General features: G+C 38.4%; 1 protein-coding gene across 6 annotated transcripts; it reads left to right on the plus strand.

Annotated features, from left to right (window-relative positions):
* The first annotated feature begins 5,465 nt into the window (after positions 1-5,465).
* Positions 5,466-27,541, plus strand: rxrba (retinoid x receptor, beta a). 6 transcript variants are annotated; one of them, XM_042011696.1, is made up of 13 exons: positions 5,466-5,546; positions 6,481-6,629; positions 7,625-7,857; positions 8,202-8,355; positions 8,497-8,676; positions 10,878-10,898; positions 12,812-12,972; positions 13,080-13,209; positions 14,343-14,475; positions 17,587-17,622; positions 19,681-19,772; positions 19,943-20,048; positions 21,186-27,541. In XM_042011696.1, exons 2-13 carry the CDS (start codon positions 6,614-6,616, stop codon positions 21,331-21,333), a joined length of 1,410 nt encoding a protein of 469 aa, XP_041867630.1. In that variant the 5' UTR covers positions 5,466-5,546; positions 6,481-6,613; the 3' UTR covers positions 21,334-27,541. The 6 variants fall into 6 exon arrangements, with proteins under 6 accessions (XP_041867630.1, XP_041867634.1, XP_041867633.1 ...); XM_042011697.1 differs by lacking the exon at positions 5,466-5,546 and adding an exon at positions 5,630-5,702; XM_042011698.1 differs by lacking the exon at positions 5,466-5,546 and adding an exon at positions 5,991-6,032.
* Positions 27,542-27,848: the final 307 nt, after the last annotated feature.

A 27,848-nucleotide genomic window follows, 5' to 3' on the forward strand; every position in this document is an offset into this window, starting at 1 on the left:
TCTGTCGCATATGTAAGGATGAAATCTCTGAGGTTGAGAGGGACTTTATCTCATGCTTTTTGCTGTAATTCTTGATCCAGATTTTAGGCCCCGATGGGTTTTAATACCAGGCACTACTGGACTGTTGCCTTTTTCTTTTCTTTTTTTAAAATTTAGGTATTGCATCTTTTTCATCACTTCATCACTAAGTCCAGCAGCTCTTTGTGATGTTGGATAAGTGTAAACCAGAAAAGTTTAGGGTTTGAGGCCTCGTTTAGTTGCAGCATGATCACTCCATCATGGATATGAATGTTCTGTTTTGCAGTTATTCTCAGAAAAATTTAGCTTTTTTTTTTGTTTGCTTGTTTGAGACACTGTAGAATACAAATGTTTACAGTGCATGTATTACACAGGTTAATCAACTTTACTGGAAACTAGCACTGGAAAAAGTTTCAGCTATCAAGCTGTCTTGACATTCAGATAACAGAACATACTTTTATGTTCATTTAAAAAATTATTCTCCAGTTTATTGGCTATTTCAGTACAAACCCTTCTATGTTCTGTAGGACTTCTGATAACATTTAAACTTTTTATACTCTCAGTTTAAACTATAGTTAAACTATATGGCATTTTTTGGCTTTGCAATTTAACCACAAACTTTGCTCTTAACAGACTTAAACTGTGAGGCATGGACTCTGAAATGCTGGCATCCTTTGTGACCATGCTACTCTGCACCTCAATGGTGGGCACACAGCACATGGGCTTCCCATGAATAGGCCAGGCCTCACCAAAGACCACATCATTTGGATAAAGACCGGGTCCCTAAGAAAGAGAGAACGCCTCACAGAGCGAATCAGATAAAGAGAAAATGTTGCATTCGGCAAATCAGATTAGAGCGAGTCACAGCTTTACTTTTTAATTTTCAAGCCCTCCTCCTCAATCCTCCCTCCTTCCTCTAACTCAGTGAAATTTACTACCACTGTTGCTCATGTGTCTGATAATAATGCGCTTCACTGCTGTGCTGAGTTATCATCTCAGGCTTTTGTCCTCTTTGATCCGTGTGACCGTTGGGGGACCCACTTCTTCTTTTGTACAAGGTCACAGTGCTGGCTCCTTTAGGATGGGCCTGCCCCCGGGTGGTGACCCCTTCGTTCATCATGGTGACACCACCACAGAAGACAAGCATGAGTTAGAGCCTTTTCCCTCTATCATTTCTCTTTTCTTTGCTCCTGCTTATTCCTCTGTTTAAGTTTCAGTTTTCGTCCTTATGTGGTGACCTGCAGCCTCCAGTCAAACACTGTTTTCAAACTTTGCTCCATCCAGGGGAGCAAGAGGTAGTTAGATGGATTCACACAATTGCTCTCTGACTTTGGGTGACCTGAAACTGAATTTATTTGAGCTGCTTTACATCATCTGATAGATAACCTGTGTGCACCTGACTGTCCAAGTCAGCAAACTACCAACGACCAGTAGAAGCATGGAGGTCCGGAGCTGATTGTCCAAACGCAATTCTTGTGTCTGCCTTTGTGAAACCAGGAGTTGTGGATGGACATCACGCCCCTGACCTCTGAAAGATCAGCGAGAGACAGACCACCATGGACGGGATCAAACTCAGCGGCTCTGTGGGTGGATGAGCAGAACACACAGAAAGACAAACAGAGGGAGGGAGAGTGATATTGAATGAGGGAGAGTGTGTGTTTATGTAAATGTAAAGCCTCTAAGAAGCTCACTTGACATCTGTGGAAGCAAGCTCAACTTTTTGGAATCACTGGGCCTATAAATGCTTTCAATTTTAAGTTTTTATTTTTCCACTAAATAACAAGATTTGAACCTGAACAGGTCGCTTTGGTGAGAAGAGCAAAGCAAAGGAAGTTTCCTAACATTCATCTTGGAAAGTGAATTAATCAGCTTCGTTTAGCCTTACCTGAAATACAAAATATATGTTTCTGGGTCACATGAACGCACAAGCTTCAGCAGGTCTCATTTGGACAAAGGTTGAATTTATTATTTATTATTTATTATTTTTGTGGGGTTTTTTGTTTGTTTGTTATTTTGTTTCGCCCCACATTTAGGTGCAAATGCTTGAACACATCTGGCTCTGCAGATCAGGCGTGCCTCGTTTTGGAGGTTAGAGTCTGTCTACGGTGCAGAAAAGGCTGAATAGTTAAATGTGTCCGGTTCACACATCAGCACCGGAGTCTAGAGAGGGTCTTGCTGAATTTGCTGTAGATGGGGTGAGAATGACAGAAAAAGGATAATGAAGGAGGGGTGGGAGTCTGTGTGTGCATACTCACCCACTTTGTGTTTGCCCCTGTGAATTTGCTTCTGTGTGTGTTTTCCTGTGTTTGACAAAGTTCAGGGGGCCAGACTTGGAGAAAGAAAAGGGAAAATGAGAGCAAGCGAAGGATTTGAATGAGGTGGAGGGACAAGGAGAGAGACGGTGAGCAGGTTGAAAGAGAAGGCAAAGATCTGACAGGGACGCAGAGGAGGAGGACAAGAGGACATTTTTGGAGGGAAAAGAAGACCAGGCACCTTGACGTTTGTGAGACCAGATTGTCCACTGCTTCACAGCAAGAGTGGCGTAAATTGGTGAGATTTATAGATTGAAGCCGCAGGATGCAACAACTCAGTCTGGGAAATATGTATAGAGAAAGAGAAAGAGCGACAGAGGGACAGAGCGGGAGAGTGAGAGGGCGGGAGGGCGATCAAGAGCGAGGCTGCATTAATATGCTAATGTCTCAAGTGAATGCACAACAGGCCCACTGACCAGGCTAATCACTAGTGGACACACACTGGGGCTAATCCCTAATGCAGCACTCACACACATGCACAATCAGCACAGGTTGAAATATTTGAACAGTGGCATGTTTTGCATTGATTAATCTCCAGCACAGGTTTGCACCAAGTCTCAGGTTAAGGTCTGCTGTTCTGGTTTCGTTTTCTAAGGTGTTTATGACCATATTTGGTTATCAATGTAGAAATAATAGACAATCATACAAATATAGTAGTAAAAATAACAATAATAATAATACAAATACAGTGAACTTTCACTTGATGCAGACTGCAGCATCTGAAACTGAAAAGGTCCAGTAATCCTACTTTACATGTTTCAGACAGCAAATGTTGTGATTTAATTTAACTGATTTAAAAACACAAAATTTCCTCAAATCAAAGGTGCAGGAGTTCAGAGCCCAAATAATCCAAATACAAAAATACATCATGCACAAATACATTTTCTTAAATATGAACTCAGCCTGATGGAGGATTTAAGTTTTTTTCTTAGTGTTGTTTCCATGAGTTTCCTACTTTTAACATCTTATATCATGTATGTGGTTTTTTTCTCTATATATTGCTGTTATATTGATTACGATGTATCCAGATTACAATAAATAAATCAATTGATCTTATTGTCCTGTCTTTTTTTTGTGGTGAAAACGTATATAATTCTGAAATCTGTGGTACTAACAGAAACTAACAGTAAAAACAGGGTGTTTTGCTAAGCCAACATTTTCTTTTTAAACCTAAACTGCCTGACTTGAAAAAAAGTTTAAAATAATTCAGCTTAATAAGTAATATTTATTTAATTGGCTTTTTAAACTTTTCCTCCTCTAATCAATAACACATGTCCTTCAAAGCTATAATCTAACAGGTGAAAAAATTCAAATAGATTTTTATTAAATTTTGGAGACAGATTACATTTAAAAAAAAAAAAAAGTGAGCATAAAATAACTTTATCTGAATAAAAGTGGGTTAATGCATCAGTTTTTCAGTAGTGCAAAATATACCAAATATCTTTATTATTTGATGTACATGGATTCACAAATTAATTTAGGAAGTATTTAATTTTATATTTAGGTAAGTGTGGGTGAAATGCTGCTTTTGTGTAATGCCATTTTCATCCCCCTGAGGGAGGTAAAGCATCATAAACACAGTTGGAAGCTCCAGGCAAGGAAAGCAGCAGTGTGCTAATCGCTTTCATCGCAGGCTGGGTAAACTTTATATTCTCTTCATAGTGTGAGGGGCAAAAGTAAAACAATATTGCTGGATATGATTTAACACTTGTCAGCTCAGCAGTACTCATTTTTTTTATATTTTTTTTTATTATACTTTTAGGGCGATGATAAATACAGTAAATTAAGTGCTTTTGTCTGTTGCATTTAGGATAGATTATTGCACACAGATTATGAAAGTAAGCCAAACAATTTTTATACTGAATTAAATGCTGATCAATATTGTTATTGTGATTAAAATAGTTAAATCATATTTTGACAACAGAAAGTTGTTTTCATAAAGATGTGACAGCAAGTATTGTGTATCTAGAAAAGAAACTATTTATGATATTGCTTACAGCTGTTCTAAGAGCATGTTTTCATAAAGTGGCTTTGAATTTGTTTTTTTAATTTTTGTTTAATTTTTCCTTATTTTCTTATTTGTATTTTCTCAGTTGTTACTTGAAATAAGTAAATTTCTTTCAGTTTTGTTACTGACCTTTACATTTTTGTGTTTATTTTCCATAGTGCATTTTTTAATTATTATTAGGTAAGTTTAATAACACATTATTATTCTTATTCTCCTTCTTATAATTAATTTTCATGAAGCTCAAAGAATTATAATAACTGGTGGGTTTTGACCCTCACAAGGAAGATTTAATTAGCAAATTCAGAAGAGCCCTTGTGTACTGTTTTCCACTAAAACTCAATTTTTTAAAGGAGAGGTTGTTCAGGTTTTTTAAATCCCATAAAAAATACAGCTTTATTTACAAAATGTGAACATTTTAAACCTTCAGCGAATGAACAAATGTTAAAAAAAAAACAAGAAAATCTTTGTTCCAGCTGTTTTCACCAAAGCTCTTATGTAAATAGTGAACTGTTTACGTTTCATTTTTACAATAAGAGAATAATCTGCATTTATGATAATTCTCTGACTGATTGTTTGTTAATCAGGTTAAAATGTTTCATAACATAGTGAAGAATCACTACAAAAATAAAGATTTGTGTGATAAATTCTGAATGTTGACTAATATTGAGTAAAAATCATTCCAAAACACACAAGTTCAAGTTTGTATATCAGTTTAAATTAATGGATGTGATTGGTTTACTTGGTTTTGGTTACTTCATCAAACAAAAGACACAAAAAGGAGAAAATAAAAGAGAGAGAGAGAGAGAGAGAGAGAGAGAGAGAGAGAGAGAGAGAGAGAGAGAGAGAGAGAGAGAGAGAGAGGATAATTGCTTAATCTAAATCTCAACAGGGATTTTTATCATAACTGAAGCAGAAAATTAACAACTTGTGTCTTCAAACTCATCATAATTTTAAGAAATTGTATGGTTAATAGAACTTGGTCCCGAAGTTCAATTAAATCAAAGCTCAGGAGTCTACCAGTGTCTGCCAATAACCTTTTCAGCCAGTGACACACTGAGCTGAACTCATCTTGACCTCCTGACCTCTTGCACTGGATGTGTCTCCCTCACTCAAAGCCATGTGAGCCACTACATGACCAGCATCCCCCATCCTGCCTTCAGGAACTAGGCTACAGTGTGTTTTAGTAAATTTGGGGCCAGTGATCAACTGTAAGTGAGCACCAAGCCAAATCTTCCACCATCATCATGTTTTCATCGTCGCAGGGGGAGGGAGGGCTGACTACGAGGCAAAGCGGGGGGAGAGAGACAGACACACGGGGCCTAGTCGCCACATCTTTTCATGCGAAGGAGCTGCGCCGATAAACCGTCAGTAATTCGTTTTTATTTTCACGAAATATGCATTTGCATTACTTAGCTTGCCTATGCATAGGAGAATGAGACAATGAAAGAACAGTCAGTAAAGAGCTAGTTTGTTCTGGGTTCTTCATCTGTTCTGATCAGTTCGTGCACTAGTTTGCTAACTGGGTTAGGTGGCTAAAGCGCTTAGCTTGTTTAGTCGATTTAAGCTAGATATGGCTTCATTACCCCGGAATGTTACAGAAAACCTTAGCTAGCTGTAAAGGCTATGCAAGAGCTTTATTCACAATTTAAAAACCCAATAACAGACTCGCATGTTATACAAGAAACTCTGACATTGTAAGTTGGCTAGTAACGTTAGCTTGGTTAGTTTACGAGCTGTGTTTGCTAACGCTAGCTGGCTCAGAGCAGCATTGGTTTGTTGCCATCTGTCAGGTCTTCGTCTGTGATATGTTGTTACGAAACATTATGTTTTGTGTGATAAACATAGAATTAGTTTGTTTTTATCAAATTGTGTTTGTTTAGTTTGTATAAGCAATTAATTACACTCCGACAAGACTAACTTGGCATCAGCTAAGCACTTGGCTGCTTTGCAAACTCGTACTGTAACGCAACACAAAATACCAAAAAATTATTCAAATTCATGGATATTTCTGTTGACAAGCAGATTTAAACATAAAAAATGAACAAAGAATTTGAATATGACTTTATTGTTTGGCCTTTGATGACCAAATGGCCACTCGTTGCCACTTAAATGATCTTTTTCTTTCTTGTGTTGGAATTTCAGACCCGTTTTTGGTTTCCCAAACCAACTCCGGCCCGGGCCTCAGTCCGCGGTCTCGAGTTTGATAGCGGGCTGTTAGAGACGGACTCACGTCGGCCTAACACTGCCAGTCAGTCCCTGCGCCCCAACCACCATCATGGGAGACAGCAGAGGTGAGAAGAGGAGAGAGAGAGAGAGAAAAAACGACACATTTATTTATAGGCAAAGCAGCAACATGATTTTTCCAGAAAGGACTGCATCTGTATTATAATATGTAATACCTACAGCTTTATGAAATATTTTACTCACATAGATGCTGTTATAAAGTCAGAGCTTCAACAAATTGACTTATGATTAAACACAAACCCATAAAATATTTTTAATTTAATTTAAAAGGCATATATACATTTTTACAGTGTTGTAGATGGTATGATTATTTGCATTATGTCAGCCAGAATTAATTGTATTATTAATTAATCGTAATAATGCACATGTGCAAATTACTCTATCATCACTTTGTACATAAAGCAAGAGTTCATATGTGTGTCATTTCCCATCTTCATTTTATTCTGACTTTCCAAGTGATATCTTCTGTCATGCTTTAATAAAGTTATATGCAGTAGCCTTTATATATGCTCAGGCAGACAGAACAACTGCACAGCTATGAAACGTGGTATCTTGAGGACTAAAAGATGCCAGACAGTTGTGTTAATGGGCAGAATACTTTATTAAAACCATTAAAAATTTTGCTGGGAACAAACATGTATTTATTTAACTATATTTAATGCATTGAAATAGTGAATAAAAAAAGAAAAACATGGACTCACTCTATAGACAGGCACAGTAACAAAGCTGCATGAAAAATAGTTTCTCTACACTTTTAGAGCTGATATTTGGTTATTATTTGTCCCAGTGTATTTGTTTTGCTCTTAAACTGTCAAGGTTATAACTGAGAAAAATTAAATGCTTTCACTCCTACAGTCAGGTTGCAGGAAGTATTGAAAAGCAAACATGAGAGCTTGAGGAGCTAGAAGGTTACTACTCTGTCATCATAGGACACATAAAAATTTAAAGCACTTTCAGGCCTTTTTTGCTACTACAATTAATGGCAACACCATACACCTACGTGATCCTATTCGGATAATTTCCCTCTGCTTTCTCTGGTCAGATTCTCGCAGTCCAGACAGCTCGTCTGTTTCTTCCCCTCCTTCGGGCCAACGCTCGCCTCCACTGGTTCCCTCCGCAGCTTCCATGACTTCCCTGCCACCCATCACCTCCACTGGCGTCAACAGCCCTGTCAGTAGCATCGGCTCTCCTTTTTCTGTTATTAGCTCATCACTGGGCTCACCCTGCCTACCTGGCACTCCGTCAGTTGGTTACGGCCCAATTAGCAGCCCTCAGGTAAGGAAGAGTTGTCAGTGTTTTAGCACAGTTATGACATTGTAAAGTGAGACTCTGTACGATGAGGAAAAAGGTCTAACTTGTTGTTTAAAAAAAATAGGTGTAGAAAATACACTGTGTCTAAACACCAAGAGATTTTGAAGTTTTTGCCCTAATGTCTTTTTGTGTTTTTCTTTGACTTTGGGATATTTGCTTTACACTGTTTTACTCTCCATCCTAACTTGTTTGTTGTGTTTTAGTGAAGATGTTAAGCTTGGTGAATTTCTAGTGAGTAAATTCTGACATTTGTATGAAAAACTTCCTTGTTTTCCTTGTGTGCATCATCTTTGGTGTTATTCTTTCAGATCAACTCAACAGTGTCCATGTCAGGGCTTCATGCAGTGAGCAGCTCTGATGATGTGAAACCCCCTCTGGGCTTGAAGCAGCTGTCATCCCACAGCCCAGGTCCAATGCTTTCCCAGAAACGCCTTTGTTCCATCTGTGGAGATAGATCCTCTGGTGAGTAGACACCTTCCTTACAACTGTTTTCAGGTATTAGCGTTGAGTGAGGGCCACATTGTAATAAAATTAAAACAAAATGGAGGGAATGGGGGTGATTGTTAACATTCTTTTTATTTAAATTTTCCCATTTCTCTTCAGGTAAGCATTATGGTGTCTACAGCTGTGAGGGCTGTAAAGGCTTCTTCAAACGAACAGTGCGGAAAGACCTGACCTACACTTGTCGGGACAATAAAGACTGTATAGTGGATAAGAGACAGAGGAACCGCTGCCAGTACTGCCGCTATCAGAAGTGCCTGGCCATGGGCATGAAAAGAGAAGGTGAGTTGGTGAGGACTAAACCATGTAGGTTTATTTATTTGTTTTTTACATTTTTTATTAAGGTTAAATGCACAAAGGTGATTTCAACTGAAAGAAATGGTTCATTTTTGTTTAAAAGTTTGTTTTAAGAACTTCATCTAACACATGGGTCACCAACTCTGGTCATTGAGGGCTACGGTCCTGCAGGTTTTAGATGTTTCCCTGCTGCAGCACACCTGATTCAAATGAAATGGTTCTCCAACCACTTGTTTTCAACATCTGCACCATCCTGTTAATGAGCCACTGATTTAAGCCAGGTGTGTTGCAGCGGGGAAACATCTAAAACCTGAAGGATTTGAGGCAGGTGTGCCATTGATTTTGAGCCATTGGTTTGAGTTGGAAAACACGTAAAACCTGCAGGATGGTAGCCATCGAGGATCAGAGTTGGTGACCCCTGGACTAACACCTCAAACCCTGGTTGGCTCTGAGTTCTTGGGCTGCAGCATTAAAAGCGTCATTATGTCTCCCTTTGCGCAGCCTTAAATACATAAGAGAACATGATTTTACACTTCATTAAAATCCTTTGTATGCCAGCATTTTTTCAGTAATCAAAGGGTACTTTCTTGTTACGCATGTGTTTGCTGTTCGTCAAAACAAAAAGTCTTTGTTGCATCTACTGTGGTCAGGTGTTTTAAACAATAAACTAAGAAAAAGTCCTACGGGCTACTTTCATTTGGCCTAATGGTGTTTGGTTTTGTTTTGGTTTTTTGCAGTTTCGTAGTCTTTGCCAGGGCCAGACCACATCAACATATATTCATCAATTTTTTGTCTTTATGTCACCATCACTCATATTTAAGTAGATCCAATAAGTTGAATCAATGCAAAAGCCAAAGCAAACAACTCTCCTGTTTGGTCTTGTTCACAACTATAGAAAAGTGAGGCTGAAATAGATTTTTCTCTTTTTTATTTGTTTTGTTAATGATCTAGATTGTGCCAAGCAAATTACGCAGCTACTTTCGTTCATGTGTCTGAGGTAGCAACATAAGTCCAAATGTGTAGAGACTGTAATGTTTTGCAAGTGTCTCTCCAGACTAAAAATGACAGCACAGCCCATTTTAAACACATCCATCTGAAATGATCTACCAAATGGAAGAATTAATCCAGTCACTGCTGTTATTTTAATGAAATGAAAGACTAATTTAAGAGAGACATATACCAGGTACCCTCAGCTTATAATCAAGGAAGCTTCACCTTTTAAATTTTAGCATAACGTTTTCACTCCATGCATTATTTTGAATTATGCACTATAGCTTAACCATAAACAGTAAAATGTACCAGTATTTAAATAGTTGAATTTAGGTGCATTTTAATCAAAGAAACACCAGTCAATGTCCTTTCTTTCACACACGTCTTTCCTTGAACTAAGTAGCAATTTAAAGGAAGTTTAAGGTTTTTTTTTTCTCCACATTTTGTGTTAAAATTAACACAAACCAGAATATTTTAAATTGGTTCAATAAAACACAATATAACTATTGTGGTTGTTAGTCCTTAAGTAAAAGAAGCAAAGACATTCCCTGATTAGGTCTGCTTAAAGTTTCTGCTTTTCTGAAACATTTGATTTATTTACCCAGTTATGCTTTATTGATGTAGCATTTATAAATATATATAATAGCTTCTTAATTTTTCATGACTGCATAGGAAGTGATTCATAGAAAGCCACAGTGTATTTTTAAGCTTCACAGCTGCATGTTTACTGCAAAGGCAAATTTTTCTTTTTTTTCTCTCCAAAGTACTGATTGGTCTACCCCAGAGATTATAGAGTTGCTTTCACTTGTAAATTATGAGATAGTCTTGCAGTTAAGGGGAAATCCCAGAGGACTCCTGATATGTAACTTAATCTACTGTATAGATTTGCGTAGTATGTGCCAAAGTTGCACATATATGCTGTCATGGAAGTCTGGACATTTTTTGAATGATTCTGTGAAGTCATTCCTGTCTGAATGATACATGCCTGCCACTTCAACAGCCATGAAAACAGTAGTCTTAGATATTTCATGTCTGAAAGAGGCTTCATGTCTGTACAATAGAGGATAGAAAGAACGAGTAAAGAGTGGTAGAGAGGGAAGTGGGGGTGGGTGAGTCTTGTAAACACTAACCCCTTGCCCCCTCTCTTCCTCTTTTTTGTTTCCTCTCGTTCTCTCTCCCCCTCCCTCCTTCTGTAGTGGCCAAGATGAACGACAGATGTAAGGAGAAGAGGGAGGGAGGGGTGTGTGACAGTGTCTGTATGAGCGATCAAGACGTACAGAGATATAACATTTCCTATCACTGAGAAGGAGCTCATTTTAAACATTTTCCATTGTTTCTTGCCAGTGCTCAGACACGGACCTGAGCAAGCCTTGAATTACTTCCACATGTTTTTTTTTGTCTGTTTTTTACCTGTATGGATATGCAGAAAGTTGATTAATATCCACACTTCTGTTAATCATCACCCTTCTCTACTGAAGTTATTTTAAGTTCAGATTTACCACCACAGAGCAGTTCCACATCTGTTCAGAGGTTAAGAGATACTTTGATGCTTGTAGTGTACAATTTATAGATGCTGACAGATTTTTTTAAGCCATTCATGACATTTAAAGTTTTCAAATTTTGTGGTCACTCGTGCACACACACACACACATCATATGCATTCAGCCATCTATGTAGATCAGGGGTGCCTAAGTTTGGTCCCTGAGATCTACCATCCTGCAACTTTTAGATGCAACCCCTCTCCAGCACGCTTGAGTCAGATGTCATCTGCATGTCATTCAGCTCTGCAGAGGCCTGGAAACGAGCCAGTCATTTGATTCAGGCGTGTTGGAGAAAGGTTGCATCTAAAAGTTGCAGGATGGTAGATCTCGAGGACCGGACTTGGGCACCCCTGATGTAGATTGTTGATTAATTTGAGTTTTCTTTCTAAAATCATTCTTTGCTTAAGTGAACAGGATTAAAACTTTAAGCACCTTTTAAAATTTAGTAGTAAATTAAATGTAACATCATTTAAAGAACTGAAAGTTATTGATTTTTGTTGCCTTTCAGTGGTGAGTTCATTTAAATACAGTATTTGAAATAGAATAATTTGCATGGGGTAGATTTGATCATTTTTGGTAATTTTTTGTTGAATTGTAATCATTCTGCCTGGTTGGTGATCAGGTATTAAATCCATGCCTTTGATGTTTTGTAAGTAGACCAGATTGTTTGAAAAAATTCAAAGTAAAGTTTAAGCCCAAACTGTCAGATTATCACAGTTTGTGTCAGATGATTTACTAGAAAGTTTTTGTCAAATATTTACCTGTCAGGACTGCAAATGATTTGCAACTCAGTATTTGTTTGGCTTTGAATTAACTTTTAAAATATTTGTATTTAGTTGTTCCACTAAATGTTCATGTAAACTGATACACAGTAATCAACAGAACAAAACAGAAAATACTCAGTGATTGCAGGAGGTGTAGTCATTGTTTTAGTGTGCACATGTTTTCTTTCAGCAGTTACCAGATTTCTTGAACTTTGTGAAGTAAAAATGCAAGGTTACTTATTGTATATGTGGGTACAAAAATGCAGTTAAACCTTGTTACTACACGCTACTCTAAGATAAAATCCTCCTCTCAAAATGCCAAAATTACATTTCATTGTACTTTTTCTCATTTTAATCATTTATAGTTTGTCATTTTAATAATTTGTGTTCTACATTGTTCTTTTTTTCTTTAGTTTTTGGCTAGAAATAAGAGAAATATGAACTTTTCACTAGCTTTTGCTTATTTTCCATTCAACACTTTGTTTCCCTGCTTCTCTTTTTGAATGCAAACCACGTTCTTCTGATATATTGCTCTTGCTTTTCCTCATCATTGTTCATACATATGTCATCTTAAACTCTACTTTCTCTTTTCTTTCATCCACCCTGTTTATTATTCTGTTCTCCACTGCATGCTAACCTTTACTTTCCATTTATTTTGTCGTGCTCTCCTCCTCCTCCTCCATTCTTTAACATTTACATAATAAATATTCACCTTCTTCATTATTTTCATTTCACTCTTCCAACTCCTTCTCCAATCCATCTTTTTCTCCTCCTTTATTGTTTATCCTGTGTTCCTCCGTTCCCTTTTTATCCCCCATCCTGCAGCTGTTCAAGAGGAGCGACAGAGGAACAAGGAACGAGAGGGCGAGGTGGAGTCTACCAGTGCAGTGAATGAGGAGATGCCAGTAGAGAAGATTTTGGAAGCTGAGATGGCTGTAGAGCAAAAGACTGAGCTTCATGCAGATGGAAGTTCAGGCGGGAGCTCTGTGAGTAGGCTGGGTTATAATTAAACATATTAAACAGTATAGATGGATGCATTCATCACGTTATGATGAAATTATCACTGATAACCATCCATCTCTGTTCATTTCAGCCCAACGATCCTGTCACCAATATCTGCCAGGCAGCAGACAAGCAGCTCTTCACGCTGGTGGAGTGGGCTAAGAGGATCCCTCACTTCTCTGAGTTGCCTCTGGACGATCAGGTCATTTTGCTGCGTGCAGGTGTGTCTGTCTGACTTGAAAACGTTTTTAATTACTTGGTGATTTTGCTGTCATGTTTTATTTTCCTGTTTTTATACATGACGAAATAATGCTTTCAAACTGTGTTGTTTTAAGATATCTCTTATATATATTTTAAGATATTTAAGATATCTCTGGCTCTTTTTTAACAACTTGAACTAGATCTACTGCAAATCCTTGTCATTGCATCACACTTTTATGTTTGTTTCCCTGCAACCGGTGTCTTTATGTCACCAGTGTTCCACATAGCAGTTGCAGTGCTAACGTCATTTCCAGATGCTCTGGCTGGGATTTATAAACACTTGGTTCAGAAATGAAAGCGTTAAAGTTCCTTGTTAACAGGCAGCAATATTTATGAATTGAGTTTAAAATAGATTGTGAAGCACGTGTTTTTATATGCAATGAACAAATAGCCTGTGACTTTGTGCTTAATGAGAAATTTTGTCTGTGACAGGGCAGGGTTGTTAATATGCCAGACACATTAACTGGCAACCGCCTCGATTAACTGTTCATTAAAACGATCTGGTCAACCTCGTTGAACCTTTCGGAACAACGCCTACCTCAAACGCTTCCCGGAGCCCCACAAAAAGACAGTTCTGCTCAGCTGATGTGTTGAGAACAAGCCATAGAAACTCTCAAACCAGGAACACGGGAACAAAATCACGTCATTTTGTTCTTGTGGCTTCGAGAATAAGAACAAAGTTCTTGCTTATCACAGAGAATGTAACAGGCTTTAGTATCTTTGGTCTGAACCAGCGAAACATTAGTGTTGCTGTGGCTCTGGTTTCCTGACAAGAAGCCAGTGTTTTAGTGGTCAAAAAGCAAGAACTGGGTCAGTTTGGGGGGTTTTCAACAGAATCCGCAGACTGAACCAGTTTATTCTGTTTAATCTGCAAAAGCTTTGTCTAGCATGGAAAATTGGTGCTACACTAGCTCCATCATTCACTGTTACGCTATCTGTAGAAAGCTGAAAACACAGCTGTGTGTGTGTGTATGCCAGATCTTTTTAATAAGCTGAGTTAGAGCTGGAACATTAATAAACAGCAAGCAGCTAATTCTTAGAAACTGTAGACATTTCTGTTGATTTCAGATACTGAGACACTTCTTCTTAACAGGCTGGAACGAGCTCCTGATTGCATCATTCTCCCATCGCTCCATCTCTGTGAAGGACGGGATTTTACTGGCCACCGGCCTCCATGTCCACAGGAACAGTGCCCACAGTGCAGGTGTTGGAGCCATCTTCGACAGGTAATATAGAGATGTCTTCATACAGAATAACTGAATTTTCTCTGTCATTTAATACACATTTACACAAAACCTATTTGGAGGCCCTTGTGCTTCATTTTAAAATCAAAACTACAAAGATTCTGTTTCTATTCAGTACAAGGATAACTTACTGTTAGTCTTTAATAAACTAATCAGAGAAAAATGAGTAAAACACATTTCATGGTAAATTAACAGGAGAAGAGAAAAGAAGTGTTTTATCAACATAAATTTCTTTGTCTCTTATGTTTTCATGCTCCCTGTTTTTATACAGTAATCCAGACTGACATTTTCCTCAGGTTTAGCCTGATTAGTGACTGGGCTGAGAATTTAGGGTGGTGTCTCTTTCATCTTTGGTTGGCTGCAACTGCTGTTTTCTGCCTTGGCTGTAATTGGGTGAGAGATTTAGCTGCTGTCCTACTGCCTGTAAGGAGTCGGTGCATGCCAGGGAGGCTGGTGATTAATGCTTACCCTTAAACATGCATGCACACCCACACTCAGTCTTCGACATAGCACGAATCGTAGCATTTTTTAATATATATTTTTTAAATCAATATATATATATAATATACAAATGTCCCCTGAAACACTTGAAATTCTGTTCATGCATAAGTGTACATCCCATCATATGTTATAAAATTTCTTGTGGCATAGTTTTTATTGCCTTGAATTCATTTTTATTTTTTGTGGTCAAAACAGTTATTTAATGATTATTAGATCCAAATTCACAAGATGTTGATGATCATTAGTTATTTAAATGATTGAGACAAGCACTATAAGTTTCTGTCTAATCTAGGGTCATGGATGCAATAAATTTCATAAAATTATTATAACTGCTGTGCTGCGTTTTTCACCCGGGATAATTTAGGAGAAAGGAAAGACGGTTTTGTCCAAGTGTAGGAAAATATCATGAAAGCACCAGGACATGATGCAAAAGGCTCACTGTGGGAATGGGTGTGTTTTGTTTACAGTATGTTGAGAATGGCAGATGTTTGGTGTTAGAATAATTTTTTTTATGAGCAGAACGCAAGATACAGGTCAGCAGAGGAGTATGAAGCAGAAACTTTCACCAGCATGCACTCAGAGGAGATTCATTCATTCATTCGTTCATCCGTCCGTTCGTTCGTTCAGCCAGCCAGCCAGATAGCTGGCTTTCAGATCTTCGTAAACATGAACTCTATGCACATTTGTGTGTTTGTTTCCTTGCAGAACATGTCTGGATAATTTCAGGACTGTGGTTCGTGTTTAAAAATGATTTATTATTTCTGGCCACAGGTGTGCTCTCAGTCCAGACCTTGTACATTTAACAAGTTTTCTTTAGTTCATGATCTTAAAATTTATTTTTGTGGAAAACAAAAACATAATCAGTCATGGCCTCTCCAGCTTTCTGCTGTAATGTGGCAGATTTATTTAAATTTTTTTTTATTAACTGCTTATAAATCATGTCATAATTAGATACTACTGATTTATCCAGGGAAGCCTTTTATTGACAGACTTTCATGTATTTTAGGTGTTATAAGGTTTCTATTTCACTCTCATTTGTCTGGAGTAGAAAGAACTGTAGACATCAATACATTTAATATGCCAATTACATCAAAATGTGTTAATTCACTGTTAATTACACAGTAATTACATTGCTACTGAGGGTCAATTTTGAATCCAACCAGGTTTTTATCAAACTAACATGGCTCAGTAATTTTTCCCTCTGATAGTTTCCTCAAAGCTCTGCTCTCCTCTAGCAGCAGGCGTCTTTCAGCTCTTTACTTCCTTAAGGATTTACATAAACACAAACAAACAAAAAGCGTATTCAGGTTCCGAATAGTACAAGACAAAACTATCTCTTTACCACAAAACATCAGAAAACTAAACAACACTTAAACTGGAGCGAATAGATGCCTACTGCTTATGTCATTCTAAGGTAAAGGTTGTGGTTGGACTTTAAGTGTCCAGAGGAAATTTGCAAACCTTAGTCTTGTTTTTCCAATTTCAGCCTCTTCGTCTCTTTGTCTCTTTTCTCTGACATCTTCCTAACTGTGACCCAGAAAGCTCAGTATTTTAAAGGAAATGTCAATTCCTAAAATGCATCAGAGAAGATAGGAGGCTTACACTCCAGTAGAAAAAAGTAACATGCAGGTGAATATATAACCAGAGGAATTGGGTTTTGGGTTATTTCCCGTCAATCTAAACTGTCCCACCCACAATATTGCATAATTATATGCTTCACATAATCTAAATGTTGAAGTTAACATACAAATTCACCACCTTTTAAAATGGTCATTGATTAACAAATTGGCAATAAAGACATCTTAATTTCATGTTTTTAAACATATTAATTTCTGTGTTAAAGTGGAACACTATTGATTTGCTCAATTTTTGCATGCAGCCCCAAGTGGTCATTGGAGGAACTGATGCTTTGCGACGTTAGTTTTGACTTCATGTTGAAATCTCGATGGTTCCCACTTGTTGACAGCTTATGGTAGACCCGCAGAGGAAAATGTCCGTAGCTATAATTTCTTTTATCAACTACAAGAATGTGGAAACTTCAGTTTGCCAGTTTGTGTTTTCTGAAATGTGCTGTTTCTTTGCAGCATAAACTTATTTTCTTGTATGTTGTACTTTGCACTTGAACTTACACCTTTCATGCAGCACTTTAGCCACATATCAGTGAAATGGTTCTGGGCTAATTAAACACATTTAACAACCTTTCATAACATTTACCTGATAGTTTTTTCCACTCACCTTTTCATGTCTGCCTCCGGTTTTCTGCTCTTCTGCATTTGACTAAAAAAATATATATATATTCTATTATAACCTCATTTTGCCTGAGTAAATACACGGCAAATGGTCATGTCTTTTGTAAAAATCCCAGTTTCGCATTTAAGAAGCGGTCCAGATTTACAAATATGCAACAGTACAAAATCTGTAACAGTGTTTGGGTGCAGGTGTAACACAAAGAAAAGCCCAGACATTAAAAACTCGATCGATTACATAGTTCAGCCATAAGAAGTGGTTCTCGTATGCAGTCTGAACACTGTAATAGCAATGTAACTGTGCAATGACGTTGTAATAATACATACATTGTGATTGAATACACAGGGCGCACAATGCTGAGGTTGGGGCCATATTTGACAGGTAATTACGCCACTACACAAACACTTTTCACGAACCCCTCCTCTTTCAGGCAGCAGGAAAATAAACAGAACAAACGCTCACAGATTGATGCTTCAGGGCTTTTCTTGAGCTCGGTAACACCTGCCATTGCTGCAAAATTTAAGTCTAAACAATGAACATGGAAGATTATTTGACCCTTTAATTTACTGAAGTATGGGTATGTTATTTCATGCACAACATAGCCTCTATGGATTTTGTGGGAAAAGGCTTCATCAGTGGCAAATAATTGTTTAACGTTCTCATGCCATAAAGAGCAGATTAAACATATATTGGCTTTGTGCTTTTCCAGGACATCAGTGGCGTGGTGAGGTATGCCCCAATGCTCAGTTTTTAAATCTCTTAATAATGCTTTGTTGGTGTTCATTCGTTGACCCCTTCATGACAGGAAAGACCTGTTTTATGGCAATAACAACACACACTTGGGGTTTGTACCAAAAATTATTTAAACCTTTCTTCCCATTGACAAACACAGTTAAATGGACTGTGCTTGTGTGTATAAAAACCTTGACAGGTTTTTGTGGATCCTGTGAAAATCCACATTATTAAAATCAAATTAGCTTCTCTGATTATGAAGAGCAGAGCAGCAAGCAAGTGTCCTCTAATTCTCAGCACAATGACCTGTATTACTTTCTTCTTTCCTCAAGTCACACTCCAGGCAGGAACTCACACAACCTCTTTATATATTTATACATAATACTTCATGCACTATAATCTAAATATTTATACATGATTATCCTGCAACAAGAACATTGCAATGATTCATAGATAAGTGTTTGTTTTGGTCATAAGTCATACATTGTTGTTAAATAATTAAATCCTTAAAAGAGCCTTAGAAATAACATATGGATCCAGAAAGAGGTGAACCCTAAGACAGTAAATTATAGGAAGAGTAAATACGTCATTATAAAACCCCCATCATCTCCATGGAAACCACCAGGACCTTCATGATTCATTTCAAAGGAGACAGACTCATAGCAGAACACATTTTTTTAGGTGGAAAAAAAACTTTTGACCACAAACCAGCAAAAGTAACACATGAGTTCTGATTTTAGCTGCTAGTTTTTGTCCCATAGTGAAAAGACAGGAAGCTTTTGTAGTCAGCAGCCTGCTTTCATATGACACCTTGGTTATGTGGTTTGCTTCAAGTGGAGAAATTAACAGACGCTCTAAAGTGAACAGTGCTGTTCTCATGTTTTTCTCACATTTCCATATAACCGCATACACTTCGAATTGTTTCTTTTGGATGCTTGAACGGTCGCTTGGCTGAGTTTCAGCCCGTGATTTTGGTATGCTGCATGTTAAGAATCGTGCTTATTAGGATGCTGCATGGATCTCATGGTGCTCTGGTGAAGACGAGGTTAAAGAAGCAGTTAATAATAAAAAGTGGTTTTACACTACAGGTCACAAGATTCTGAGGTCAGCAGAGCAAACTTTCATTCTTTTAATTAAAAAGCCAAGATGTTATTAGCCTTATTTAATACGGCATAAATTTCTCACAACATGAAGATGTGACTTGGTACGGTAGAAGCTGTACCCCTGTGTTTTAAACCAATCTATTAAAAAGTTTGTCCTGAACACTGAGTGTCGTACTACTGCCATATTTCTCTCCAGCCATGGTCGACTTCAGCATTTTGCAGCCATTTTAACAACCTTAATACAATTACTTATACATCTAGTTATAATTACATCAAAGGAAATGAAACTTTGAGTGAGTGGGGTGGGAATAAACTCTAATTTCTAATTTCTGTTTCCTCCTGCAGAACCAGCAGTTCAGCCTTGCCATTATTAGTTATGTGCTAAAGTTATACAGGGTTATTCATGACTTCTGCTAAATATGATTCTTAACTCTTCTTTCCTTCTCTTTCTACTCTGTGTTTTTGTTGATTTGCCATCCTTATTTTCTTATCTTCTTGTCTTGTTCTTGCACTCTCTCCTGTTTCTTTTCTCTTCCATAATGTGGCATCACCGTGTTGTTTCCATATGGAACTTCCTACTGCATCTCTTCTCTTTTCTCTTCAGGGTTTTGACAGAGCTTGTAAGCAAAATGAGAGACATGCAAATGGACAAGACAGAGCTGGGCTGCCTTCGTGCAATCATCCTCTTCAACCCAGGTATGCAGCCTGGAGGAATGCTGAAATGCACGTGAAAATATCATTAGCACATGAATATAAGATTGACAAATGAATGTGGAAAACCGAAGGAATGTTGAAATGGGAAGCATGCCAAGTGTGTTTCAGTCCCTTGTAGAGATAAGGTACATGTTCTCTGTTTTTTCCTGAAGATGCCAAGGGTTTGTCCAACTCCAGTGAGGTGGAGCTTCTGAGAGAGAGAGTGTATGCATCTCTTGAAGCTTACTGCAAACAGAAATACCCCGATCAGCAGGGCAGGTAAGGTATAACACACAGGTTAACAGACGAGTAATGTGAGGTCAGGTCGCCTTGACCTGTCTTTACTGTTGCAAAATGTTCCGCTCAGCAGATTTAAGATGCACAGAGCAGCTCACTGTGCTTTTATAGTTTTTGTTAGTCGTTCAGTAACTTGGACATATTTTTCCACATTCTGTTTGAAGACTTAGCCACAGCTGTTGCATGCTTGTTAAAATTTATAAAACCATAGCTGCATGAAAGGCTGAAACAAAATGTGACTGAGCAATTGATCTGACAGGTCAGTCATGGAGAAAACGCTCTTTTGGCCAGATTTACTCACGGATTAAAATGGTCTATTCAATGTGACATTCTTAATCAATTGAGAACTTTTGAGACTAACAACCAGTGTTTCCCACAGAATGAGATATGGTTTGATGGTATGATGGTGTGCTTGCTCAAATGGGGGGGCTTTGATTTCTAACAGTACCATACAACTTTTGCTTATTAATATTTTACTTTATTGTTGTTTAAGTTTGCAACAACAAAAAGCTTGTTGCTGTCATGTCGTCCTTGTTCATCACTGAATAGATTATGGTGAAGTAGCTCTACATTTAGGTCTGTATCTTGTTGCTAACGCAGTGATACACACTCTCATTTCTATGCTTTAAGCACAGGAACAGTATCAAAGTTTTTTTTTTTCCTAAGTGCTTTTAAAAATAGATTAATTAATCATGATAATGCTAATGTTGAATAAATAAAGATATAAAACTTTCCTGCTATTGTTGGAAACTGTGGGTCTTCCTCCTGTACTGGTCTGGCATGTGCATGATGCAGGAAGGTCCTGATGCACCAACTGTGTGTGAGGTGGGGCCAAGGTGTTGAATCAAAGTGCTTTACATAGTTCTTTTGTAAATTTCACTACTTAAAATTGTATAAAATGAGTGTTAATACTTACAAGTAACAACATTGTGTGGAAACCTTGACAATAAACAAAGCTGTATTATTTTTAATGGTATGATTGCGGACTTTTCCACAATCTGCAGCATTAATTCCACTGTAGTGGGCTCTGTTTTCTGTTTTCTTCTGGCAATAACTGCAGAATTATTCAGATTTTTGTTAATTTCTCTCCATACTCTTCCTCTTGTCTCCATCATCCAGGTTTGCAAAGCTCCTCCTGCGACTCCCAGCACTGCGCTCCATTGGTCTGAAGTGCCTGGAGCATTTGTTCTTCTTTAAACTGATTGGTGACACGCCCATTGACACCTTCCTGATGGAGATGCTCGAGGCGCCTCACCAGATCACCTAGAGGAGCCATGTTCAGTCCCATCTGGATCCGATGCACATCAGGATCACATCACGGCCTCCTGTGTTTGGTCGTCGGCTCGTCTCGTCGAGCCTCGTTTAACTGCAGCAACCTGCTGGTTTTAACAAACCAGCTTTCACACACACACGAAAACACACCTTATCCCTGCCACCGTGGTTGCTTGTCTCCTCACACACAGACATACACAAATTTCCATATAATTGCAAACAATTAACTAATACACAGACAAAATTGCTTGGAACGAACAATAAGATTAAAACTTCACACACGCATGAGTTTTCACCATTTTTTCCCTCAGTTTCCAACAACAGGGATAATGACTGATTCCCTTTTTATCCCACATATACAGTAAATGTCTTAATTTTAATTTAAGCTTCGGTTTTCACACCTTCATCTCACAGGAGGGTTTTGCTTCTGCATAACAGTCTTTTTTTCTTGTTTTTAACTTGGGTTACTTACAGTTACTGCTAGCTGCACCTCTGTATATTATATCCATTACTAGCTGGTTCGTGTATGATTTTTAGCTTGCAATCAGGTGCGTAGCATTTGAGTCAACTGTCCACCATCAAACAAATTCACTTCTCATTGTCAGGAGATGTCCTATAAAGATGCAGATACACCCTCCTAATTATTTCATCAAATCTGGTAAACATTCAAATATTTTTGTTTCTTTTATATATACATATATATATATATATATATAGTCATGCTGAAACTTGTTTGAGTTTCTATTTTTGAAGTACTGTACTCATGAAATGAGAGCTTTTTCTTAGGCAAAGAAATCCAGGAAAAGCGGGCTGGGAGCACTTTGTTAAACAGACAAACTTAGTCCCTCCCACCCTGATGCGCACAGCGGGCTTTGTAAGACAAAAAGAATGACTTGAATTTTTTTTTAATTAAGATTTTATTCTTTTCTCTACTTTGGCAGATGTTTGGCATTTTAAACAGCATGAAGATCACAGGAAGAAAAACTTCATGCAAGAAAAAAATAGTATTTGTTTGACTTTTAGCTCCTGCTCCCCTGAATCTTCCCTCTTCTGGTGGTCATTAATGCACTTTTGTGAGTTGTAACTGTGTAAATGTTCTCGTTTCCTAGAAATGACCATCTTCTCTCAGACGCCTAAGATGAACTTGAAGGTACTAAGTGTAGGGTTTTCTCATTTCAATCTTAACATTTTTCAATCTTAAAGGGGCAAAAAGCTAAATCTTTTCACTGCAGGGTTTGCTGTTGTGCACTGCCTGTAGACCAAAACAGTGTCATGAGCCACATCTCCCACTACCTCTTCCCCCCCTCCCCCGACTCGCCTCGTCTGCGAACGAATGTGCAAAGTGCAAACACACTGAGCGAAACGATATCACCATTTTGTGGACGTCGAAATAACTTATAACGTATGTTGTTACTGTCCAGGAGAAGAGCTAGCTCCGAGCCAAGTTGTAGCCTCTTTAGCTCTCGCAGTATCCTCCACTGTGGAAATACAAAGCCAGCGTAAATCCAAGTTATGTCCCTTTCTCTATCCGACAACTTATTTGCTAACAACCGTAGTTTTTTTCTGTTTTTTAGAGGTAATGTCGGATTCTAATCATCTGCAGGTGAAGGTTTCGTTCCACTCGCCACCATTTCATTTAAAAATTTGAGCTGCTGTTGCTCGCTTGCTCCAGCCTCTTATAGGAAAGAGGCATGACCGTGTGGCCAGACCAGCTGGTAAACACAGCTGGAGGTCATGTTATACTCCAGACAAAATTACACTTCTAGTTCTTCACATAGACATTTTTTAATTCCTTCAATCTAGAAATGATGAATTCCTGCTTATTGCCCCTTTAAGTGTTTTTGTTCAGTTTGCTAAAGGATTGGTTTCTTCCCTTGCAAGTTTTAATCAATTTGGGAATTAATATTAACCATACGGGCTGTGCTTGAATATTAAGACTGGCAGCAGTTATATCAGCACAGTTTCTAACAACTGAGAAAAATAATCATCCGTGCTCTCCGAACAATCCTGTCTGTGACTGGACGGCTTGTGTCCGTGTTGTGTGGCCGACTGGTTGGTGAGTGTTGAGTGAGTAAATGTATCTGACGTGTTTTTTACCCAGTAGTCATTGAATTGTCTTCGGACTGTATGCTTGAGATGCTGTTCTCTTTGTAAAACAAAAGTGGTAAAAAGCTGTTTTTGTGCACCACAAAATGAGGTGGGAACTGGAAACGAAAAGATGCCGTTTCGTTTGGTAGTTGGTAACAAGTTTGCAATAATTTTGCAGCCCACAGCTCATGGATGGTTTTACTGGTTGCGGATGTGGATTTGTAAACTGTTTTAATTACAAAGGACATCGTGTGTGAATTGTTGCTGTAATGAAATCCTTTAAAGAGACACACAGAATGGAAATCCTACACCTAATACCTGCAGCTTTGGAAACTTTGCGTGTGTATTGGCTCAAACTTGAGACTTTTGTATAGTAGATGTAAATAATACCAAAAACAAACAAAAAAAAAAACAAGTGAAAGTGAAATATGTGGCTCCAACAAACAAATTTCTATTTTGTGCTGTTAAATCAACATTGGAGTCGTGTCCCTTGTAATTTCATCACCATGAAAACTGTGCTTGAGCCCAGGGCCAAACCACACCTCACACAGCTTTTGCACCAATTTCTGCCAATGGTTCCTGTTGTTCTCGGTTAATGATTGGCTGGATTTTGTTGCCAATGGCACTTGATATTTACTGTGATTGAAATTTGTGAGCAACTGAATCTGAGCATTGCAGCGAAAAGTCAAATGCAGCTACCACATGATCAGGAAAATGACAAACTATGAATCTAACTGTACACCAGCTCAAAGGTGAGCAGTACCGGGTACACAAATATTTACTTCCATGTCTGTTGGGGAAGTTTTAGAGAAAGTGTTCACATTTGAAGTATTTTACACCACCTTACTCACCACATTTAATAGATAAAAAAACATTTTGTTGTCATTCTACAGGGAAGAGGTACGACAGTCCTCTACCAGGTGCTAAATCATTTATGTGGTCTCTTAGTTGAAGACTTGCACATTTACATCAATGCAAACTCAGTATGCAAGTACAGACAAATCAGCCATTCTTCATACTTATAGTGTAGATTAACCTCCTGATAAAATATTTTATTATAATCCCCCCTCACATTTGTCATCTTTTGAGTAATGAAAAATACTTACCAGCTAAGTTATTGGGAATTTTGGCTGCAGTTGATAAGGCTTTGTACCCTGTCAGGCGGAGCCAACCTTTTTTATCTTTCAGAAAGACGTTACGCTGGTGAAAATGATAAAAGCAGCTGTTGGATGTTAGGGTCCGACTTCTCCTTTGACCAGATGGAGCGATGAGCATCCTGCCCAGCCGATAGTCCAAACACTTCTCAGAGAGAATCCTTGGCCTCCCCCATGTGATGTGGACACAGAGGCTGGCAGTTGACCTGTAAGACAGGTTTAGATTTTTTTTTGTGTTTAACCTTAGAGTTTGGTGCTGTTTAAGTTTTATTCCATCTTTGCGTATATTCAGCCAACTCAACCATGCTGTCTCCATAAAAGTCAGCCCCTTATGCAACATTGTTGACTCGTTTTGTTGTTTGTTGGTAAAGTAAAGCAAGCTGGTGGCCAGCGTAGATGAGACGCACCAACGTCTGCCAGCATTGTTTTACTGTAAAAGGCTTAGTATTGTCTGTGCTTTACCGATTTGAGTTGGTTCAGTGACTCTGTGGCCAATGAGCCTTTGGATCTACATTATTAGGAGTTCTGCTGCCCTAAAACTTTGGGGTGTAGATAAAGTCTGTGAGATCAAGCCAACTTTAGAAGGACATGCTTGCTCGGATGATCTCTGGTTGGTTGACATCTCAGAAACTTTGCAGGATTTTAGTTTTGTTGCTTCTGTTTTTCAGCCTGCTGCAACTGCACGTTTATATTCGGGGATGGGAATTATCGTAGACCATCAAAAGCTGGACGGCTGACCAGCTAACTTCCAATACCAGTCACACAGAGCTGGCTTTGAAATTCATTTCTTAAGTAAAATGGTTAAACAGTCACTTTTTGAGCTTTTCAATTATGTTTCCTGCAGCTGTAAAATAAATCTTAGTCTGTTACATGACATTAATTGGCAGTAGCATCATTTACAGTTCCCATCCCTCTGTGCATTAGTGATGTTTTCAAATTTCTCTATGAGTCTTGTTTTTCTTGACATTTCACTACGAGCCTAGCATTTAAAAAGCTATACAGCGAGTGCAGGTTCTGTAGCTAAACCGCATCTAGCTTTGCTGAGCAGGAAGACTATGTTAGCAGAAGCAGATGGTTGGGTATTTTAGTTTTTTTAACATTTAGTACTTGTGGCCATGTGTATGTTTTTATGCACATGTGTATGGAATCTGCAGCTATGCCTTTTTACTGGCAGAAACTGTAACTTTGGCTGTGACTTGCTGAGCGCTTTTGAATAAATTGGTTGAGTGAAATCATAAAAGGGTGCAGAGGAAGGAGGAGGGGTAACTATTGGTATGTTGACCTGATGCTTTATCGACACAACCTGCCCCTTTCCTTTCACTGTTTTGCCCTATGTCCATTGCTTTACTTAAAACTTAACGGCTCGTTCAGTCGCCCACGTGAGCTGGAAATGGCCGGGCTTTGCAGTGGACTTGTAAAATGAACCTTTGATTCTTGGACTGTGAGGATGTGAAGTTTTTCATGGGACAAGCGTTGGAGAACTGTAGAGAAGGGATTCAGTGCCACGTGTCCCTCTTTGCTTACTTTACTTGACGGCAGAGCTGCGACGATCTGCGGTCGCCACGGGAGACCGCTGAATCGCACCGCCCACAAATTGTTTTGTCATGCAACGGTGTGCACTCAAGGCAGACGCATGCTGTGACCTTCTGACTGTGTAGCAGTATTGTTGTCGCCATCTTTATTACATTATGAAACTTTTCGCGTTTTGAAGACGTTGATATGCTTTTTTTTTTTTTTTTAATGGATAGGAAGCTACGACTGAAGACTTGATCATTGTGTAGATTAGACACAAGGGCGGCGTTGTTACACGTTCCCTGGAAGCCGATCCTGTTATAATCAGTGAGGTTCAGTGTGTTCTATGCAGCCTTGAAACCACCACCCTCACTCTTCTTTGTGTTTTCCTTCTTTTAATCACTGCCAAGCTGTTTGCAGCCATCTTAAATGCACGGCCACTCAGTCACCAGTGCTCGTCTGTTATGTATGTTGTGATTATTGTGCAGCACACAAAAAGAGTGTGCGCTAACCTTGGCCTGTAATGCATTGAAACAGAGGCCCTATAGGAATGGAATGACAGCTCGTGTAGAGAGCGCTGGTCACTGGAGAGAGGAGCAGACCAGTGTCTGGACCCCTCTGGGTGCTCAAGCTGTGCATTGGTGCTTTTTTATGGGGTCCCACAACCTAACATACATTAATGAATGAAATGCAAATAAAGGATTTGACAAGACAAGCTTGGTCCTGGACCTGCTCTTCTTCAGTTGGATTTGGTTGATTTCTTTTTTGTTTTTGATTTAACTTAATGTGGCTGTAGCTTGAAATGAAATAAACAAAAACCCTTCAGAATCTTTTTGGTTATGAGGGGGAAGTTTTTGACTGTACATTGCAAACAATGCTAGATTTAACCACCCTGGTTTGTAGGGGGCACTTCTGAACAACATCTGGCTACAGTGAAAGAAGTGGCCAGAAAGGATCCGCTGAGGAAGACTGCTCTCTTTTAAGAGGAGCTGGCTTTTTATTTTGGAAGGGCAGGTCGGAAAGAGGGGGTCGGGCTTAAAGAAATTTGGATCAGGTGTTCAGTTGTTGATTGAGAGTATAAACAGAAAATACTATTTTCCAGTAGATTTAGGACCTTCCTTAATTGTTTACTCTTCACCTTAAAAACTTTCAGACTGTCTTGTTACCTGTTTTACAACTATGCTATTCACCTTTTCTTTATTACAAAGTATTAAACAAATGCAAGAACTGAAATCAGAATGGAATCTGTCACTTTTATGTTTAATTTGTCTCTTTCGCTTGTGTCTGTCCTTTGTCCTGTTTGTATTCTACTCCATTGTAAATGTGGAGCTGATTGACTTTTGTGTGCTTTGGGGATTGAAAGGAAAAAAAATATATTTTTTTTCAGTCATTAATTCAAAACCTTGTTTCTGTTTGTTGTATCATGTCCGAGTAAAAGTTTTAATACTGCATCTGGAGTGTTTTTTTATTTATTATCAAATGAAAAAAATGCCTTCACATTTTAAACACTGCAAAACGTTTTAAGAAAAAGTTGCAGAGACAGATCTAAACAAATATCTCCTGTAATGTGCCATGAAAACCGAACCAGAGTGCACTTATTTAAGGATCTACCTGACCATGGATGGTATGAAGTGTCCTAGTTTAGCTTCACTGTGTCCTGAAGAAATGATCAGCTCCTCAGTCCAGCAGGACCCCAGGGCCCCGGCTGACCACTGACACTGCACTCCCATCTTTCAACCTCTAGAGGGAGCACTCA

Source organism: Melanotaenia boesemani, chromosome 17 (genome assembly GCF_017639745.1).
Source record: "Melanotaenia boesemani isolate fMelBoe1 chromosome 17, fMelBoe1.pri, whole genome shotgun sequence".
In the NCBI taxonomy this organism is placed as follows: domain Eukaryota; kingdom Metazoa; phylum Chordata; class Actinopteri; order Atheriniformes; family Melanotaeniidae; genus Melanotaenia; species Melanotaenia boesemani.

Bases quoted from the DNA above. Each gene is read 5' to 3' on its own strand.
- rxrba (XM_042011696.1), top strand. The intron at 8,356-8,496 runs GTGAGTAGACAC...ATTTCTCTTCAG, and splicing joins CTGTGGAGATAGATCCTCTG to GTAAGCATTATGGTGTCTAC. The intron at 13,210-14,342 runs GTGTGTCTGTCT...TCTTCTTAACAG, and splicing joins GGTCATTTTGCTGCGTGCAG to GCTGGAACGAGCTCCTGATT.